Source organism: Mya arenaria, chromosome 11 (assembly GCF_026914265.1).
Source record: "Mya arenaria isolate MELC-2E11 chromosome 11, ASM2691426v1".
Taxonomy (NCBI): domain Eukaryota; kingdom Metazoa; phylum Mollusca; class Bivalvia; order Myida; family Myidae; genus Mya; species Mya arenaria.
The window spans coordinates 51962694-51985664 of NC_069132.1; the positions used below are offsets into that span (position 1 = coordinate 51962694).

Consider the following 22971-nt stretch of genomic DNA (forward strand, 5'->3'; position numbering starts at 1 on the left):
TCCAATCAGGCCCTAATATCACGAATTAAATAGTCATATTTGATCGGTTAACAGTGAAATGACTGGGATAAGTTCACGAAACATTTGTGACTTTTCACCGGACCCGGATAACCCTGTAATGTGTACCATTTATCCCGTAAGTAAAGATAGAGCACCTGGGTGTATGGGAATACTTTTGACCGACACATTCATCTATGTTTCGTTCTATTAGAGCGTCCACTTTTACTACGAATTATTACCAGCCTTTTCTTTCATGTCTGTCACGCGTGATATTGCGTCAATAGCTGAACGTGACATTAACCTATTCTATTGACATTAATGGATTTAAAACTTTCGCTCCGATACAGAAGCATTGTCATACTAGTAATTGAAAAAGTTGCACCAATCACGTGCCCTCATTGACTCGGAAAAATGTGAATGTGTATTTAGGATGTGCTTCCAAAATTCAGAAAATAAAGAATCAAGATATTTCAAGATTTATTTACAGAACATAAGGATACATTGTAGTATTTACAGGTGAATCAATGAACAATTCATTTAACAATACGAAAAGAATACTCTTTATACAAATTTATATTAACTAATATCTACTGTTACTATTACAAGTAACCTTGACGCATTCGCTATCGTGTATGTATATATACATTATCAGTAATAGGGTTAGTATGTGAACTTATATGGTTTCCTGCACCCCGTATGTCCTATATCGGATTATCTACTATCCCCATAACGCATATATCACGTTGCCAATCTGTTAACATTGATCAAGACGTCAGCACCGTCTGGGAAATGTAACATTTATTCATCGGATTTGGTAAAATACGCTATTTTGGTACGATATAACGATAAGTGACCCAATATAGACACATATGGGGCACCGTGTGACCAGGCATGGACCAATGGCGTTGCATTATTCATGCTGGAGGCATGATATATACTTAATTTTATATAGTTATGCAAAATTAGACACTCAATGTACAATACCTATACAAAACAAAAATATAGAAAGTCTTAGGAAAATTACTTGACATCTTAAAGAATGTTACTCTTACTGAAAAAAAACAACAACAATATTTTTACCTGAACCAAATTGTCAAAAAGCTTATATCAAATAAATAGTCAAAATATAGTCGATTCATTATTATTTTTAATAATCTTAATTTATTTTAAGTATTTCTATTCATAGGAAGCATGTATGTTTTTTAAATCGAATTTGTTTCAGGTAAGAGATACTATACAAAGGTATGTCATATATATTTCTTAATGAAAATATAATTTGTGTACAATTTAAGTTTAATATCATAATGTACAACATCAATTATATGTATACGTCTCTATATGAATGAAGTAATATTCATAAACATAAACAACATGTAACTAAATGACAGCAATATGTTTACAACGTACCAATGAAGTTGATTAGCACGGTACATAAATACCAAAATCTGGTTTAGGACGAATTCATGTCAGCTGATCTATCTAAATGCATTGTAAACTTAGATAGCTTTCGTAACAAATCGTCTTAATCATATGCATATTTGTTCTACGTCTATTCAATAAAACGTGCATATTTACATCGTATAGTATATACTACATATTGCTAAGAATTGCTAATATATTTTATTTTCTGCGCTCATTAGGGAGTGTTATGCCAACATTTTACTCTTTAGTCTATGGTGGGGTACACGTTACCCCGATGAACTAAATCGGAACGTTCTAATTTGGCAATAGGCTGGGGTTTATAACATGCTATTTTCTTATAAAACAATTTTCTATTAGAGTCTTCTTATTTTCCCTTCCAGTTTTGTATAAGATACCAGAACTAAATAATCATTTCCTACATCTGCAAACAATATATGCAGGTTAAAGTCAAGCTTAACAAATCTTGTACTAATAAAAACTAACATATTAAATATAGTATCTTTAACCAACCTTCAATACGGTAAAATAAATTGTATTAGTGTACTTATTATCATTTGTATGTAACATCTTAAGTACAAAAGTTACTATGGTATGATAATTATATAATTGCTGATAGTTTACAAATTCAAGCTCGCCGTAGATTAAATCATTATATGGACTTCCTTTACAACCTAGAAATGTAGTGGAATATCCTATTTGCAATTCGATATCATATGAATATAAAAACGCCGCAATGCGACAAAAGCAGGTTCTTAATATGGGCAATCAGAAATTATAGCCAATTAATTACTTGTATAATTTAGGAAAAATAAGCAGTCTAAAGTAATTGGGCGTAGAACATTTTTCTACTTTCAATTACAGTAACATTGACTCCGATCCCTCAAAATCCATCCCAGGCAAGATACAAAATGTAATTTAATTTCATTCCTATCGTGTAATTTTAACCTAAAAGTGTAACCTTAACTTTTGAGTTGACTACTCGAAATTTTTATTACGATACAGCCTTCCATAATGTTATACTTATCTGCAGTTTAATGAAATTTCATTCATGATATCTAATGAATGGCTGAAACATCGTTTATAACGGCTGGATAGATTGACGTCTTTATACAAGAGAATCAGTTTGTTTTATTTCATCACTATCGTCCATCCCATCAGTGTCTTTTGGGTCGTCCATTTTTGCATCGTTTTGAGATTGAGCAGGTTGCTGTTCAACAATGAAATCTATATCATTTGCAGAACAGCTTTCTTCAATTTGTTCTGATCGACCTATTACTAGTGAAGACTCTATATTTAGTGCAAGATTTTGATTATCAAGTTGATTAAGCACTTCACTTTCTTCTGTTTCAGTATAATGACTATCTTTCGCTTGAAATTGTCCTATGACACCAAAAACGTCCTCCCCCTCGTCGAAATATTTAGCAGCTAATTTTCGCCTATCTTCGGCCTTGGCTGTTTGATAAAGTTCTTCAAGGTCCAAATATTCATGTGTGCACACAAGTTCGATACAGCTTTTAGATTTTGCAACGCAAGGTCGGGGATTTACTCCGTTCGTATAATCTGTCTTACAGACATGAGCAAGGTCACCAGCAGAATGTGAGGTACTTCGCCCAGGCTTCCTATCGTCCGTTAATTCTTTTGTAGGCACGATTCCACTATCACTGTCATTTGTTGGGACGTTCCGACGGGTGTTTAATTCACGATTGCTTATATAGCTGTGAATACTGCTTGTTCTCCCAATACCCCACCCGCAGGTGGCGTAAGGTTCCACAAAAGTCGTACTGGAAGAACCTGAAGAAATCCTTTGCAAAATTGGGTCGACTCTTTCCCGAACGCAATGAGGACAGATGCATGGCTTCCGATCTTTGATTTTATCATAGTGATCTGGAGGGTTTTGCTCGCAGATGTAATGATAATGTTCCATGGTTTCTAAAATAATAGAAAACAATAACAAACTTTCAATCATGCTCCGTCAAGTGCACCTTACAATTATTTGCAATCAGCATCACGGAAACAGAATCATAACATTCGTATTTTTCACATGTATCTATGTATTATTGAAAGCCGTCTTTACTATTACAAAAAATGCAATGCATTTTTAAAAATGATTATATTTTAATTATCCAGTTTATTATAACATGAATGTACTAAAATCCAACTTTATATGAGCGATAAAAACACCAAATTACATTGTAATGTATAAAGTAAATTTTATTAAACTAATTACAATAAATATGTACCTTCGTTGATGTCGGCATACAGGGTAGAACTTTGCCGTCTCCGAGACCCGGAGGGTCGTTGCCTTGGTGCAACGCCAACTTGAAATTCTCGGCGCGGTTCAATGCGTTCATTCTGCTGACGGTTAAACCTACATAATTAAACAACATCAAGGATAATACAACCTTTTTTCAATCATTATCTAATGATGCGACATTAACTGAATAGCACTACTTTCCCATAAATCGCACAATAAACCAAATAGAATGTTCAAACAATTAACTTGCAATATAATGTTCTGAAGACAAATCCCATTTTGGAACCTCAAATAACAACTTTGTATTATTTTGTTCTCTTATAGAGAAGCAAATATGAAACATGCCTTATACGTTGTCTTTAACGGGCACCTCTAATCTAAGTTTGTGTATCTAAATCATGGCACTTATAAATATTCAAAAATATGTTCGTTCATTTCAACACATATCTAGTTACACATACATTTATTCGCAACTTCGTTTCTCTCACCTTTTTCGAGCCCAAAAATAGCAGACAATCCCGACGACAACGACAACCACAGTGGCAATAACTGGTATGACTACGACGGTTGTGTTTATGGAGCTGACGTTCTCTTTATCGGTGGATTCTAAAAACAAATGGAGCGTTATAATATAAATGAATTGGGAAACGAAATAACCGAGCCTGAATATAAACAAGCAACAACTTCTCCAACAATGATAAGACATCCGGTCCAAAGACATGTGGATTCTGAATAACTGATGGCTCTATATTAATTTTGTATTATTTAAAAGGGTCTTGTGTACAGAAAAAATATGTAAATAAAAACATACGGAAAATCAAATTGCCAACAAAACTTGCAAATATAGATAGTTTTACGTCATATTTCAGTTTACTGTACCAACTGTAATTCATTTATGTACGATGTACTTTCAATTGAGACCAATATCGCATGGGGCTATAAGGCATCAAAAGTGATGATTAAGACTCAGCAAGCTAAAAGAGAACTAGCTTATTTGTGGGTTTGATGACGTAAGTATTTCTTAACATGATCGTGTTTTGCACATTTAAATTTAATTTAATATAGAGAGGTTCTAATTCTTTGAAATAAAATTATCTTTAAAATAAACATAGGGATTTTTTATTTTGTAAAATCAACTCAGTTATATAATAGTTAATAAGTCTGTTATTTGGCTAAATAAAATAAAATATTAAAGAGTGTTACGTTAAAAAATCTTTTAAAATAAACAATTATAAATGATTATAATACAAATGTTGATGCCATGTGGAATATCAAAACACTTCGCTTAAACTCTTCGATAAACATACTGGTTCATTATCAAATAAGTTGTATATCTGCCATTGGATAAAACCATATAATTAAAAAACTCATCGTACATTTTAACTTGAATGGCGGTTGATGTTTTGAACTTTATTCTTACCCAAACATAATTTACCACTCCATCCACGAGTACAGCCGTTTAAACACTCCCCTGTGGATGAATTACACCGTTTGCCATGTTCGTCACCTTGACAGCTGGCACTACATTTAGAGTTGCACGTCTTGTCCCAATAATCGTTCTCACATCCAAACTGGCACACACCGTTAATATCACATGGAATATTTGAGTAATTTCCTTTGCAGTTTTTACATGAATTGTTGCAATAGTGACCGTATTGATAAAGTTTACATCCATTCAAGCATTTGCCACTTTCTCTGTCACATTGTGGGAAACCGTTTATTTCTAGACATTCCTTGCCACATTCTTGTGAACAATTTTCTAAATACGTTCGTGTACAGGTCTTACAAATTCCGCTTGATTTATTACATATTCCATTCAAACATTCTTCGGAACATGTTTTCTGGCAGTACTTGCCATGATAGCCAGATGCACACACGTTACAAAGTCCACTTGATTTATCACAACTGCCATTCGAACACTTTTCGAAACAGGTAGACCCGCAATACTTGCCAAATATACCAAGTTTACATTCACCCAAGCAGCCTCGGGATAAAGAACGATTCGAGTCACAATAGTGTCTGAGATCTGCAATAAGGAAAAAGTTTTGCAATATTCTATTTAAACAAAATATATAATGAAAACTGTGTTAACTATTTAAATTAACCAAACAGATATTGTATAATACGGACTTTTCTGCATTATAATTTTTGTAATTCAGATACGAATTTGTACACAAAACCATCAAAAAGCAAAATAATCTAGAGCCATCGCATAGGTGATTACACGCCCGCAGGTGTTGGCATTAAGGCTAGTAGAGCTATCGCTAGTTCTTGTAGTGGTGGCACGCATGCACGTGCTAGCTTTACGGTTACTCGTCTTCTTCCTGTTGTAAAAGAACGCATGCACGTATTAACTTAAAGGCTACTGCCTACTGGGCTTGTTCCTGTGGTGCTGACGCACGCATCCGGTAACTTTAAGGCTTCTCGGTTTCTTCCTGTAGTGCCGACATGCATGCACGTGTTATCTTTAAGGCTAATCGTTTTGTTACTGTAGCGATGAAACGCTTGCACGTGTTAGCGTTAAAACAACTGAGGTTTTGTCTGTAGTGATGACACGCACGCATGTGTTAGGGTTAAGGCTACTCAACATGTTCCTGTAGTAATGACACGCATGCACGTGTGTTAAGGCTACTCAGCTTGTTTCTCAAGTGATTACACGCACGTACGTGTAAGCGTTAAGGTTACTCGTCTTGTTCCTGTAGTGATGACACGCACGCACTTGTTAGCGTCAAGGCTACTCGGCTTGTACCTGTAGTGATGACACACACGTACGTGTTATCGTTAAGGCTAACAGTCTTGTTTCTGTAGTGATGACACGCACGCACGTGTTCAGATGAGATTTAAAAGAGAGTATATTGTCTGTCATTTAAGTCCGTTACATAGTGAGAAATGAACTTCAGGGCTTATAAAGGTTTGGGAAAAGGCAATGATTTCATTTCGGTTCGATTGCCGTCATTTCGATATAGATAACTTTTGCGCAAGATCAAATACATCCGGTTTTACGAATGCAAATATTAACTTACGATGGTCATTCGATGAAAGATAATAGATATATAGCTTAAACAAACATTTGTTTTCTCTTTTCAATATATGCTAACAATGACATCATATAAACCTCATTCAAACCTCATATTTTCGATTTAAAATGATGCATAACACAAATTAGAATACAACCTACATTTTCAGCCAATGAGATTGTATTTATGCAGTCATTAAGTACAAGGCTTTATAATAAGGATTTTCAACTTTTGCGGGTGTTTAAGGTCCGCCTATTGCAATCCATCCGATACACACTCACTGTGTCAGATTTTGCATTAACAATGTGTCAGCCACTGAGGTTGTATTCTAAGTTAAATGACTTGAATAATTAAGTCGGTCGCTACGCTAACTCCGCCCATTCGTAATCGGTAACTTCATGTCATATAACTATTACATAATAATCGGATTACGCACACGATACAAGGTACAATAAACAATAATCTTTATTTAAAGTCGGATATATGTTAACAAGAAACATAAGCTTAATGAGCTATTTTTCGACATGAATAACAAACATACATATCATATGCACTACCTTTTTAACATTCCTCATCTCACGTTAACTTACTCCGGGAATTTATTGGCATTGTGGTACTAGTCAATTGCTGATTTCAGCAAACCTATGTTGCTAAAAAAAATAAGTCGGCGATTTAACTTTTACATGTACACCAGTCGCTGGATGAGCAGCAAGAACCAATTAATTACTGATGGAGATATAAAGTTATTTTAGATAGATGAGTCTCGTTGCGTACATTAAAATAATAAAATGAATGTGTTGAGGAAATAACTGGAGTAATTCTAAAACAATAACGCGAAAATAAATTGCGTCTGTTTAGATTAAATTGCTGCAAAAATCAACCGGATATCTTTATGCTTGATAATACGTCTATATCATTTATGACAAATTATTATAAAAAAACAACAACAAATATTCAGTGCATTTTTTCAATATTTATATACGCATAAGCTTTTGTTTAAAGAAACTCGACTTTCATATTCTATCAAACGCAAACAGTTTTGACGTCATTTTTTTTCTTTTTCAAAAATACACTCTGATTGGATGATCGCGATATCATTGTACCGTTGATGTTCAAATTTACATTTTTTTGGCTATTACTTTTTGTTGTCGATAACCTTTCTCTAACAATAAAAAGACAGCTTCAGAAGATTGTACTCATCTTGTAATCATGATGCATAGGTTTTTAACTGTAAACATAGAGATTGGCCGCATTTGTCCGTGTGCTCATATTAATATACCTTTTAAGTGATACAGTATGAAATACACACAGGTGTAAATTTTCTGGAGAAAAAATACAATTATTAATTCAGGATAGCTTGATCTGTAAATATCAAACCATAAGGATGATCAGTCGGCTTATGCCAGTACACTGCTGATTAATATAGAAACATGACTTTCACATTGTCATATACATGTTTCTTCAAGCGAGAGAGTTAAATTAGATAATCCTCGTGATTACGCTGCTCTGATTTGCATCAGTTAAATGTAATATATTAGCAAAATAATTTTTATCATGGTGTGAACAAAAGCAAAAAAAAAATAATCATGAGACTAGCGCAAAAAAAACTGTACATCAACGTAAATGAAAGAACAGTATACTATGATTGGTGGGATGGATATAGTATCAAATTTGTTCAACATATCTTGTTAACAGATCAGAAATGTTTCATAATTTCAACGAAATAAAACACCTTTAAATTATAACAGATGTAATTATCTATAATACTACCAGCTGAAAACTAGTATACCGAATATAACGTACATGTTCTGGTTATATTACACTATTACTTCTTCCCCAAATTCGGCTATGAAGAAGTAATAGTGTAATGTAACCACAACATGTATGTTATATATTTTTAATTTACACATTATTTCACAAGTAAAGGTTTTGTGTACGTGTATTATTGCATGTTAATGAAGGAATTAGGAATAAGGTTGATTGTATTATTAAATACAATATTATAAAAAATAGACTGTGTTTTTTTGTTTGTTTATCGGAACCTTGTGTTGAGATTCTTTTGGGATACTTTCCGAAACTTGAACAAATTTCTTCAACTGGACGCATGTTCAGGTGAGAATTCTGGTTGCAAATAAAAGATTGGAGGGTAATCGGCATGCGGGCTGCATGTTTTTGTTGCAACTTTTCGTTTGGGTACTTTTCTTGACATGTTTTTTGTACTCAACACATTTCGATGAAATTGAAGTTGTTTCACTTTCCTCCATTTAGGCATTTCGATTTTTTCTGACATTGGTAAACTGCAGTAATTCATAGTTATTTTATGCTAGATAATTGGTAGGAGTGACCCCTTTGATAAATCTGAAGAAATATATATATATATTTTAGGTTAAATGTCACTAAATTTTGTACTGGTCAAATGACACTAAAGCAGGAGTTCATTCCCATCAAATCACTGTGTTTGAATACGCTCAAAGTGATTCAGAATTCGGGCTCTTCTACAAGAAGAAAATAATCTCTCTCTAAGGGGCAGGGTTAATTCATTCCCATAACACTGTTATTCGTTAGTTTCGTCTCGTAATCGTTATTACATGTAGGTATACATCCGTTTTACACGAGGGTAAAATATGTTTTTTAACAACAGCTACATGTTGTATTAGTCGTGTTCGATTATTGTTTCTGTGGCCACATCTTAGAAAGAAGAAAGTTTAATGTGTATTTTAGTCAGCGTAGATATAGGTAAATATAAATTGTATAAAGGATACATTATTTATTTAAAATATTTGCGACCATATAACACCGTATTTACCGTCGCATATACAGAAGTTTCTATAGTGATATTGGTAAAACATATCATCATGTATACTTTATAAGAAGCATGTGTTGTTTTATATAAGCCAAAACTATAGGTTGCACTATTGTTATCATTATCAACAAATAATAAGTGATATACAAGGATGACTTACACCAGGCTTTAGGCTGCTCATCTTCCCCGCGTGGACAGTTAACCTTTTCGTCAACCAACGAACTTGTGTGGATACACAGGGAACCAAAACATAAGGACCGACCATTTCGAAAACATTCATCCTCGGCTGTAGTAGAGGAAAAAGGCAGAATCGAATGTCAAAAATGTATGAAAAAAGCTGTGTGTTTAAAAAGGAATATCATTATCATTCCATACATACGATGTTTATATACGGTCGCATATTATTATTATTATTATTATTATTATTATTATTATTATTATTATTATTATTATTAAGCAGTATCAGTATCAGTATCAGTAGCATTATTATTATTAGTAGAAGTAGAAGTAGTATTAGTAGTAGCACTAGCAGTAGCAGTAGCAGTAGTAGTAGTAGAAGTCACAATTATAAAACGTATAAACCGTCGCAAATACTAATTTGAAATAAAATCATATATATATATATACAATATGTGTGTGTAAAGGATTAGTCATGATATATATTTCAATCAACCTTAACTGTGTTCAAGATGACCCCGTTACCGTTAACAATACGTTGAATCCAAATATACCGTCGTATATACAGATATACCTTAAGTTGTACAATAGTAAAATTGTATCATACATCATTCGCTTGCATCATATAATTATTTGAATTCACTTGTAACATCCACTGCATTATTATTAGTATAAGCAAGACACATTCGATAGTCGAAAGAGATGTACTGGTGAATTATCATCCTTATCAACGCATAGAAGAGAAACATAAGATCCAACTCTAAATTGGCGGATGAAACCTATTCATAATAATTTTATTTATTATACAGCAGGGCCTCATTTGGGCATATACAACATAAAAACAACGTTATGATAAGCAGGGATCATTTTACGGTGGCACAGAAGTGATATGTGTATGTTTTTATTTATCTCATGCGCACGACATACTTAGTCGTGCGTACGAGATACTAAGTCGTGCGCACGAGATACTTAAGTCGTGCGAACGAGTTACTAAGTCGTGCGCACGAGTTACTAAGTCGTGCGCACTAGTTACTAAGTCGTGCGCACGAGATACTAAGTCGTGCGCACGAGATACTTAGGTCGTGCGCACGAGATACTATGTCGTGCGCACGAGTTACTATGTCGTGCGCTCTAGTTACTAAGTCGTGCGCACGAGATAATTAAGTCGTGCGCACTAAATAATTAGCCAATCAGAATACACTTTACACACATGAATGTTGTTTGAAAACGGCTGATAGCAGAAACGATTTTATTCTATTATATTTTAATGCAGGGTTAACGTATGAAGAAATTCGGTTTCGTTTAGGCGATCAACATAATATACACATGTACATAGATTGTTACCCGAATGAATGTTGCGACGAAGAATCTATGGTGACCCTCTTAACTGTGGTTGACTTTATTAGCAACGCAATTGAACATTCTGTACCTCTGCATGGAAACCGAGTCATGCGTCAACGTTGCATTGTCAATGGTTTACGGGTTCGGGCCAACGATGTTGCTACCATCCTTCGGATATGCGACCCTCGGGGTAAACCTAATGTGACAGCGTTAAGCTAACACCTTTAAAATCAACCTTAAATTTTCCAAAACGTATACTGAAAATAATATTAGTTTCTGACGTGTAATGGTGGTGGTGGTTGCCAGTTTGTTCATTGTGGCGTGTGGAGGACGTATACATATAATGCTTTCAAATCAAACTTAGAGCGTATACATTGTATTTTATATTTCAAGGCCAGTGATTTTATTTAACAGTGATGCGAAATCTAGTGTAGGATATTTACACTTAATACGAGGTGTGTTCCAGAATTTACAAGACTTCCCCATTATTATGTGCCGATAAGTCAGCAACACCACTTCTATCGTTTCTACCCCTTTCATTTGATCTGCCAGACAGTCGCACAATAATCAGGTTGTGTCATTCTTTCCCGTATATGTTTATTGCATCATGAAAAACATCATAATTGGTGATATACATGCTGACAACAAAACTTGATTATTGTGCGACTAATTATCTTATTTGAAGTGCATTTTGATTGGCTTATCATCTCGTGCGAACGACTTAGTAACTCGTGTGCACGACTTAGTAACTCGTGCGCACGACTTAGTAACTCGTGCGCACGACATAGTATCTCGTGCGCACGACATAGTATCTCGTGCGCACGACTTAGTAACTCTTGCGCATGACATAGTATCTCGTGCGCACGACTTAAGTATCTCGTGCGCACGACATAGTTTCTCGTGTGCACGACTTAGTATCTCGTGGGCACAACTAAGTATCTCATGCACACGACTTAGTATCTCGTGCGCACGACTTAAGTATCTCGTGCGCACGACTTAGTATCTCGTGCGCACGACTTAGTATCTCGTGCGCACGACTTAAGTATCTCGTGCGCACGACTTAGTATCTCGTGTACACGACTTAGTATCTCGAGCGCACGACTTAGTATCTCGTGCCCACGACTAAGTAACTCGTGCGCACGATATAGTATGTCGTGCGCACGAGATAAATAAAAACATACACATTTCACCTCTATGCCAGCGTATCAATTCGGTAGATTTGACTTAAATCCGATAAGAATTGACGTTGTAAAGTTTATCGTTAATCGTGTAATTCTAATAAAGGTCTATGTATGTAGATTTACGGACTTCTTATGTATCACGCTGTGATTATGTCCTGTTAAACAAGTCTTGTTCAATATTAAAAGTTTTAGATTAGTTTTAAAATTGAATTGTTGCTTTAATATATAATAACGGCTTCGATAAGATTCTATAAGCGAAAAGTTAGCAAAAAAGATACTCTTATATATTCTTTGTTTTAATAACAATTTTCGATAGTGGTAGTTGTCTGCTATTTCTGGATATGTTACGGTTATACATATAAGGCATTTAGGTACTGTTAATTGTTTAAGGGCAAAATAATATATAAATTAGTGTTGGTTAAATGCAAATTGCGTATGCATGCAAGCTTTCTTTGTTTTGGATATGGGAATTGTTTAATTATGGTGTCGTATATAAAGGAAATCATTTATATAGCGCTACATAGACGTGGTATGTTAGATTGTACTGTCAATTACCGTGGAGTGTGCAAAGTATTTGCTTATATTATTTACTAATTAAACGATTTTGGACTAAAACTTTTCCATGTTGGCCAAATCAAATAAAGTAGTTGATATTTGTCATATTTTGTATCCGTACTGACTTGGGTGGTACGGGTGGCGCGTATACTTTGGGACGAGCACGCACATGGAGCTTGGCGCCATTGTTATCAAAGAAACAGCCAGTCTACACCGAGACATGGCAGTTGACAACGCCGACTCTACCAGGGCCAGATCTAGTTACAGCGCTTGGGTACAGTGCACCGGCAGACGATATCGGCGTTGGTATACGAGTGCACCGGCAGACGGCCGGCAGTTGACGTCATCGGTCGTTGGTATACGAGGCACCGGCAGATGGCCGACACTCAATAAGATCGGTCATTGGTATATGAGGAAACAGAAAGACGGCTGGGTCTTGACGACATCGGTCGTTGGAATACGAGGGCGCCTACAGATGACTGGCATTTGACGTCATCGGTCGTTGGTACACGTGGAAACCGGCAGACGGCCAGAACATTGCGACATTGGTCGTTGGTATACGAAGGCATCGGCATATGGCCGACACTTAACGACATCAGTGGTTCGTATACAAGGGAACCGGCAGACGGCCGGAATTTGACGATATATATGTCGTTGATATACATTGCAACCGGCAGACGACCCGCGCTTAACTACATCGGGCGTTGGTAAACGAGGGAGCCGGCAGACGGCCGGCACTTGACGATATATATGTCGTTGATATACATGGCAACCGGCAGACGACCCACTATTGACTATATCGGTCGTTGCTAAACGAGGGCACCGGCAGACGGCCGGCACTTGACGATATCGGTGTTTGTTTTCGAGGACCGGAGAACGGCAGTCACTTGACGTCATCTGTCGTTCATATACTGGGAACCCGCACACCGCCGGCACTTGACAACATGATTGAATGGTATACGAAAAACGCGCAAACGACCGGCACTTTATGACATCGGTCGTTGATTTACGGGGGCATCGGCAGACAGCCGGCACTTGACGACATCGTTTGTTGGTAATATAGACCCGGGCAGACGACCGGCACTTGACATCAGTCGCTGATATACGAGGGCTCCGGAAGGCGACATGCACTTAAAGACATCGGTCGCTTGTAAGCGATAGAATCGGTGAACGACGAGGAAACGGCATACAAAGAAATTTGACGACAATTGTCGTTGATATAACATAAAACGACAAACGGCCGGCACTTGACGACGGTTATCGATATACGAGGGAGGCACTTGACGGCATCTGTCTTTGGTAACCGAGGGCACCGGCACACGGCCAGCACTTGACGACATCGGTCGTTCGTATACTAGGGCAACGGCAGACGATCGGCACTTAATGACATCGATCGTTGGTTTACGGGGGCACCAGCAGACAGCCGGCAATTAACAACCGATACCGACAGTCAGCCGGCACTTGACGACATTGCTTGTAAGAATAGTAACGTCATTTCTGGGCATATGTATCGGAAGCGCTTCAAAGACGGTGGGTCTATTTCTTCTACACACCACAATCTACCTATGAAACTGTTTATTTATCGATTTATATATTTTGTACTCTAAAGTCGATCCATTAAAAAAGTTTTAAAGTACTTCTTGATAACGTTTGCTTTTTTCTGTTCACTATTTATAAATATGTCTTTTGTTAATAAAACCTTAATCAGTAAACATTGATAAATTGTGTCTTGGCAAAGTATACCCGTACGTATCATCAGAATTAAAATATCCTGGCGTTTCACCCCGAAGTGTTAGTATGACACTAAATATGCATATTTCCAAGGTAACTAGCATCAGATAAATGATCAGTAAATTTTGATAATTAACTACGTTCTTCAATAGTAATATTCTCATATCCATTACTCTTTATCATGTATAACGGTGCTTCCGTTTTCAACTTAAGATCACCGCGAATGTGTATGTTTGTTCGATCAATTTCACTGAGACATTAACATTTGAACTTATGACTTAAAACATCGACAGTCGTCATCTGCTGCACATGAATACACCTGCTTTTGAATTTCGTTGGCTCATGTATTATTCTGTTACTGATTAATCGAAACGGAAAAAATATCTATCATTTTGGACCGGCTGTACAAACATGATTCAAGTGTTGAAATCGTGCCATCCATTTGCAGGTTATTTGCGTCCCTGATTATTATTTTGAATGATATACGGTTTCAACCGGTATTGTTATTATTTTTCACTTAAAACATTTCTTCAAAAATACCGAAAACTGGCATTTTGCGCTCTAGTCAAAATATATGCCATAATAAGTCATCGTATTCCGTATAGTTAGTTTGCTCCAGATACTTTGCTCTCAGGTAAGTATTAGATTGATGGGAGTATCACTTTTTAGCGACTTTGTCGAAGGCACCAAACATATATAACGTACCAGAACACTTCATGATGATCATGTAAAACACAATTTCAGAGCCGTCCATTGGAAAGTAAAGCAATCGCTCGCGCAACAATATTAGTTTCATTCATAGCTTTAAAGTACAAAATAAAAGGCCTATTACGTTCGAACAACTGAACCGAATCTCACACAAATTGTAAGAATTAGTAATCATGTAAACCATGTTTCAGAATGATCCGTATGATCCGTATACAACTATAGAGGTTGTTTGAGTCACTTTCTTTGACGAACAAATACCGAAACCAAACTGTCGGCCATAACTATTTCTTGGTTGAAAGATGGATACTTTGTATTAATAATCATTTAGTATTGTCCACGAGTGTTTGATTCGAACTGTGTACGGTAAATATTTTAATGATTACGTACAACAACAACAGCAACAACAACCGCTTGACTCATGAGTGTGTTTTCATATCGCAACACTTCAAGGTATTTTGATACGTATGCGAATAAAGAAAATAATTACTTCGAGCCTCGAGAATATCAAGCCAAGCGAGATTGCTTTCTGAATGTGTATCTTTGTTACGTTACCTCGTTTGTTATTTGCTACGTTATCGCCGCAAGAGAAGAGTATTTATTGGACATAGTTAAAGTTCGCAACATCATGCATTCGATAAAATTATGAAAATATCATTTGATTTTTGTATTAATGCATGCATAAGCATAATTTATGCTATACCGGGTCCTTCTCTATATTTCTCAGCATTTGACATTTGTATTACTTCTTCCATTTGGAGAAAGATTCAGTGCAATATTTTTACGTGCATGACGCCTTATCAAATTGCATTGAGAGATACACATGTAATGATATAATTTTGACGTGCAAATTCAAGACAAAAAATTAAAATGATGGCATGGTCACTCCAATTGTTAAAACCATTTCAATTCGATAATAATTATGATAACAAGCAAGCAAATCTATTCGATTGTTGCCTGGTCCTTAATGAAATTCTTACATGAGCCCGCGAAAATGACATCGAGCCAAGCACACAAAACAAAGTGTGAAATTCTTACATGAGCCCGCGAAAATGACATCGAGCCAAGCACACAAAACAAAGTGTGAAATTCTTACAAGTAACCACGAAACTGACGTCGAGCGTGGAGAAGAATCGACCCTCAAAATATCGAGCCAACCGATCGAATGAACATATTTTAAAATAATCGGTCCTTTTATTCCGGTTCGAGCCGGACTAAGATATCGAGCCATATGATATCGAGCCAACGAGTTTCGACTGTAATGCATTCACATTTTATCCGAAATTTTTACCAAAAACTGCGTTGAAACTTTCTGCGTCCATTTACATACCGTATATATCGTCGGAAATAGTAGTGACATATATCATCAGATACATGTATCGGATTTTTCATGCTTTACAGCTTTGAATTAGTATACAATGTGTACTATATTATTATTACCATCACCTACAAATAAGTGATAGTCGACATATATGACTTACTACAGGCTGGAGGGGACTCATCTTCGAGCTCTTTACAGTCAGTATCTCCGTCACAAACTGAAGACTGGTGGATACATCTCCCGGAAGTATTGCAATGAAAGTTGCCCGCTTGGAGGCATTTATCCATGGCTGCAATAGATTAGTAAATGGCTGCATCGAATGTCACAAATGTATAGAATATACTTATGCGATGTAAAACACAAACCAACACAATGTTATTAGATATATATGATTTTAATGGTCTTAAATACTTTGGTCGTTTTAGAATAACCCTTTCAGTGTTGAAACATTTTGTGACAATTACAAACCGTATACACCATCGCAAATGCTAGTTTAAAATAAAATTATATATTATGTATGGGATAAGTCTTGATTAATGTATTACAATCAATTTTTACTGTGTTCAAGATGACCCTTTTTCCGCTTACAATATGTGCGATCGCTATAAACCCAATATACCGTCGAAAATACATTTGTACGTTGAGAACTACTGGTATGAAACAAATATTATATATTATGTAAAACATTTTCTTTCTTTTAATAGTTAATTTTGTTCAAAATGCTCATTACAATATTATTATCATCACCAACAAATAAGTGATATTTGCCATATATGACTTACGGCACGCAGGAGCGGACTCATCTTCGCCCTCTTTACAGTCTTCAAATCCATCACAAACGTCATTCTCGGTGATACATCTCCTGGAAATATTGCAATAAAATCCGTCCATTTCGAGGCATCTATCCCTGGCTGTAATAGAGAAGAAAATGGCTGCATCGAATATCGCAAATGTATGAAATATACTTTTGCGATGTAAAACACAAAATAAATATGTATTACATATAAACGATTTTGATAACAAAAAATACTTTGATTGTTTCAGGAACAACATTAGAATAGCACAATAAGAGATAATGCATTCACATTTCATCAATTGTATTGCACCAAAAGCTACACGGAACTATAAAAACCAAAATATACTATTTCAAAAAGTAGAAAGAATAAATCTAACGTCTGCATGAATTGTTTTAAAAAGAATGTCAATATCTCGAACATCTAATCAAATGATCAAATGGTCTTGACGGGTTTCAATGATAATTATTTTGATACGGCTTAAAAGGTTTTTTATATTTAAAATTCAAAAGTCTTTAATGCGTATAATGATATCACCAGCAAAAGAAAGGATCAATGTGGAAAAATGGGTCGATATTTATTATCCTTCGTACATGACATTTCGCTCAAACCGAAGCCAAAACCACAAAAATAGTAGATATTTTGACCTCTTAACAATGCATTGATAACATCACGTGATAATATCACTCAACAAATCATACAACAACAAAGCTGTTATTAAGTGATTATAAGCGTGTTGACGATAGAGAACAATGAGGAATTAAAAGACGATATTCGAGCAAATATCAACATTTGCTGAAGTTTTGCAGCTTTTAGTATCTTAGTTTTAATAGTCCTAATGATTTGCAACACTTTCTTTCGTCATACAAAAATGTGCATTTCACAAAAAAAACATAAATGAGTACCTTTGAAGGGAGGATTAAACAAAATTGATATATAATTATATCGCATTTTATTACTTTGTTTCTTAAATAGCATTATGCGTATATCAAAAACAGCTCTTGGTAAAACTTCAAACATATTCAAACTTAACTTTTTGTAACTTTAAAATGAAACTTTATCATTTACATTTGCTTACCTTAAGCAAAGAACGTAACCATATCTAATCTACAATATTCATACTTTAAGTTATATGTTCCACTACTAGGCTCGTCCCTGTTGTGTTTATCGAAGTATTTTTTAACTATCGCTTCATAAAATAAAAACAAAAGCAATGCGTTCAATCCTTGATTACGTTATGCTTTCGTTTTTTTATTAAATGATTTATGATGTCTAAAAAAAAGAATTAGCGATCAACCACAACAATTCAAAATAAAAGATTCATTTTAAACTCATAATTATTTTATATTGTTTTCATAAAGTTTTATATTATGTGTATGCATATTTTCATTATATTTATTAACTTCATAAATACTTAAATACTCATTTGTTTGCTTCAACTCAGAAACATATTAATTTACTATTAAAAAAAACTTATATTATATAAAATATATTGAAAAAACTGTAAATATTAACACAGAAGCAGCAAGGGAAAACACATAAAACACTTTAATGAATATTATGATAATTATCGTATTGAGTCAAATTGACGTTCCATTATATCATTGAATTGTTTTCCACTTTTTTCATAACTTCGTTGTTGATTTATATTGAAATTAATATACATGTAGCTGAAAATTCAGCTAAAGGTATCCTAGATAAGCAAATGATAGGGAGAATGGACTGCAATTACAAACCGGGCCTGCATTCTTGCTGGTCGTGTGCTAGGGTAAGAACCAGCCTATAAAGCTTAATGTGTATGAGCGCTGAGGAGCTAGTGTCTTGTGGTTTTGGGTTCGAGCTCCGCACCGGGTTCACTTTCCTTACAATGTTCACTTCATATTCAACGGATTAGTAGATGTGAAAAATAAGCCTGATAATTAGGCCTATATATATTTAAAGCAGTGGTATCTCAACTGCAGGCGGTGAAAAATATGTACATGGACTTTACTATTATTTAATAAAATCTATAACATATTTTCATTTGTAGCTTTAGTATTCTGTCGTGATTATTTTAGGTTTGATTAAATTGATTACATAGTGATGCATTACCAAATTCTTTCATTGCCCAAAATGGTGTGTCGATAGCAGTTTCGGCGATATCTTAAGCTGACCGATCTACTTAGACATGCTGCTAATTGCGATATTGTATCACGGAGATCGATAAGTTTGATTGCAGTTTCCTCTTTGCGGTTTGAGATGTTTTTAGGTTTAATATGGTAATAACTGCTGGTTATTTGCAAGCGACAATACATCGTAACAACTCGGCTTTTTCCGGCAAGCTCGGAAATAGCCGAGTGTGCTCCGAATGCCTTACGACGAAGGGATATACTTGCTCCATTTTTTCAATGTTGATTAGTTTAATATTAAACATTTCATGAACTCTTTTATTTTTATTTCATTAGCGTATACGTTAGGGGCGGCGAGTCTGTAAATAATTTAATTAAAGAACGATGACCTTATCCTGATAACGTTGTGATAAGTATCGAAATCATTAACAACAAAAATGTCATAGGTTAATTTAATTTACCTGAGTCGTCGAATAGCTGCACAATCCAGGGAAGAAAAAATGCCTGAAACAGAAGAAAAATAATATAAAAGTGTGACACAAAAGAAGCAAAGTTTTCCTGATGTTTAAGCAACACAGTTTAGTATATTTTATATATTCACGACTTACGAAACAAATTGGTAATATTAGGCTCTTTAATGCACCTTATTTAAAAGTTCCTAATAGCAAAAAAGTATCCAAAAATATCAACGATATTTAATCATAGTTTAACAATGTGTCGGCTTTATTTATGCCAAAAAATAAAGGAAAGAGGTTAATATGTAATACGAATGTCTTTTGACATTTCAATAATTTCGATTACATCTAGAACCACTAATGATTGTACTTTAACCACTTGCAGCAAATGTCTTATCATTGAAAAGACTAGAAAATCAGTTATATCATCAAAGTTATACTCTCTACTTACTACTCTATCAACAATGTCATGATAATCATTACTACAATATGAGAAAACACCCTGATACAAATCTATACTTTCTGTGTTCAATGAATTTTTTTCGAACCTACCGTTATTGTTACTATTTTCAAAAACAGTCATCTCATAATTGCGATTGGAACATGTTGTTAAAGCCTGTGCAACTCATGAATACATTCCGAAATAGATTGAGCCAAAACTGTATCATTGACCTGAATCCGATCTCAGGGTGCGTTTCCACATAAGCCAGTAAGTTGTATTACCTTAAATATATCTGAACTCAGTTGTTAAGTAAATAAGTGTTTATTATCCCTGACCTTGACTTTAACTCACCTAGCCCTAAATGCATAAAAAAATACAACGTCACATGACCTTGCTATAAAAATATTATATATAGCATATTCTTAAGTAATTGACTTGAAGCAATTTTCTATATTTGGAAACAGTGACCTTGAACCCATCCCCCTTAAGGCAAACAAAAACTATGTCTTCATATGTGCTTACTTTACAACATCATTATACGTCAATTCTAACAAAAATCATTAAGGTAAAACAATTGTCTACTTTCAGTAACAGCGACCTTAACCATGAGCCCACTAACGCGAGTTGCAATTCCAAAGTACGTCTACACTTAAGCTCAGAAATTTCAACACCGTAACATATTTCTAACTCTAGCAGAAGCTATTTTTTAAGTAACATCGATTTTTTCCTTGCACCTACAAACTCAAAAAGTAATCCTAATTAACCTTTTCACCTATCAATCATTATAAATCTAATCCTAATGTATGTCTTGAAATTAGATTTGTTAACACAAAATTCCATCGTAAAACGCTATTCCAAACTCAGGTTATTATGCGAATAATATGTTGTTGTTTTTGGTCACCTACCTTGATCTTAACAAAAACAATCAAAATTTATCTGTTGGCTGGGCTATGTTTTACCTGCACTGAAACTTGCATCACTGGAATTTAAAGTAATTGAACGGAAACCAATTTAATTATTTTTAGTAATAGCGACCTTGATCATTTCCCTACTGACCGCGTTAATCAATTTCAACGTACAATACGATCAATTACAAAACTTCATTTTTAAGCCATCATTTGAGCGAATTTTATTTTCTTATTTAATGAAAGCGACCTTGACATTGACTAAACTGGCCCGAATTGCAATTCAAATGTCTTTTCAATAGCAAGTTCAATAACAAGTTTCATCATTGAAAAGTATTTCCAATTCAAATAGGTTCTCATATTTTCTCATGGTCGTAGATCTTAAGTATTTGAGGCAGATGACAGTAAACACAGAACAGCATGTCATGGCCTAAGTGGTACAAAAATGACTCCCATTTATTAAGTTTTGCTATAGTTTTACGCTGCCTTCCATATGTTTGCTTGAACATTCATGGAATAACAGTCATCCACTGATAAAGGCGTCCATGTATATCATACATTAATCTCAAACTTACAATTCACATACACAATACAGGGGAAAACAAAATTAGACGGTAATGCAGCAGCATTGAGGTTCCAGCGTTAAAGAATGTTTAAACTGTGATAGTCAGTTAAAAATAAACTTACAATGAGACAAAACTGTATCCAAGACATCGTGACGAATAAACTTTCACTTATCCTGTCAAGTTTAAAATAATTGTATTATCTTAACTTTTTTTGTGGCAACTTGCGAGCGCAGATCGAATACAGGCCGTTTACTGAGAAAGCTTAGCAGTAAACTAAATATGCAAATATGCAAATAATTAAAGGATGCTCTCATCTAGCTTTTACATCCGTGCTTGAATGCAGAGCATGAAGAGTACGTAATATTTTATTAAGGCAAATGTACTTAATTTTAAGCTGCTCTTTCTAAGACTAAAATATGGACCGGTTTCACTGATTAATAAAATGTTTCAAAATTAAAACTAATCACGAACGTTTTTTTATGAAATAATTTCATAAGAAGGAATTAACAAATAACACAGACAGTTTTATGTTCTTGAATCTGTTTAACTGCTCAATTTCGTCACAAAAATAGGGACATTTTGCATTGCGTTCTTGAAATTTGTCGAATGGAATTAATAGAAAAATGTCTATCAATACCCGACTATTTTCACTCGATGTTTACATTAACCCGAGATAATGCACATTGCAATATCCACCTATAACGTGTTATGTCTTGACTCAATGTTCACATTTCTTCAGCTTAATTCACATTGCAATATCCACCTTTAACTTAATATGCCTTGACGAAATGTTCTCATTTATCCACGATAAAGCACATTGCAATACCCACCTATGCCTTGTAATGTCTTGACTAATCGTTCACATTTAATTACGTTAAGACACATTGCAATACCCACCTATTTCTCGTTATGTCTTGACTCATTGTTCACATTTATTTACGTTAATTCACATTGCAATACCCACCTTTAACTTACTATGCCTTGACGAAATGTTCTCATTTATCCACGTTAAGACACATTGCAATACCCACCTATTACTTGTTATGCCTTGTCTTAATGTTCAAATATTTCACGTTAAGGCTCATTGCAATACACGCCTTCTACTTATAATGCCTTGACTCAATATCCACATTGCTCCACATTAAGGCACATTGCAATATTTGCTTATAACAAACTTGTTATGCCTTGACTCAA

At 34.9% G+C, this 22971-nt stretch overlaps 1 protein-coding gene across 1 annotated transcript; it reads right to left on the reverse strand.

Moving 5' to 3' along the window:
- Positions 1–464: 464 nt before the first annotated feature.
- On the reverse strand, positions 465–22032 carry LOC128207278 (uncharacterized). Its single transcript, XM_052910113.1, has 9 exons — positions 21899–22032; positions 19871–19913; positions 17290–17418; positions 16668–16796; positions 9657–9782; positions 5097–5702; positions 4165–4282; positions 3663–3790; positions 465–3351 (listed from the first exon to the last, which is right to left on the reverse strand). The coding sequence occupies exons 1-9, from the start codon at positions 21923–21925 to the stop codon at positions 2528–2530; spliced, it is 2130 nt and encodes a 709-aa protein (XP_052766073.1). The 5' UTR covers positions 21926–22032; the 3' UTR covers positions 465–2527.
- Positions 22033–22971: the final 939 nt, after the last annotated feature.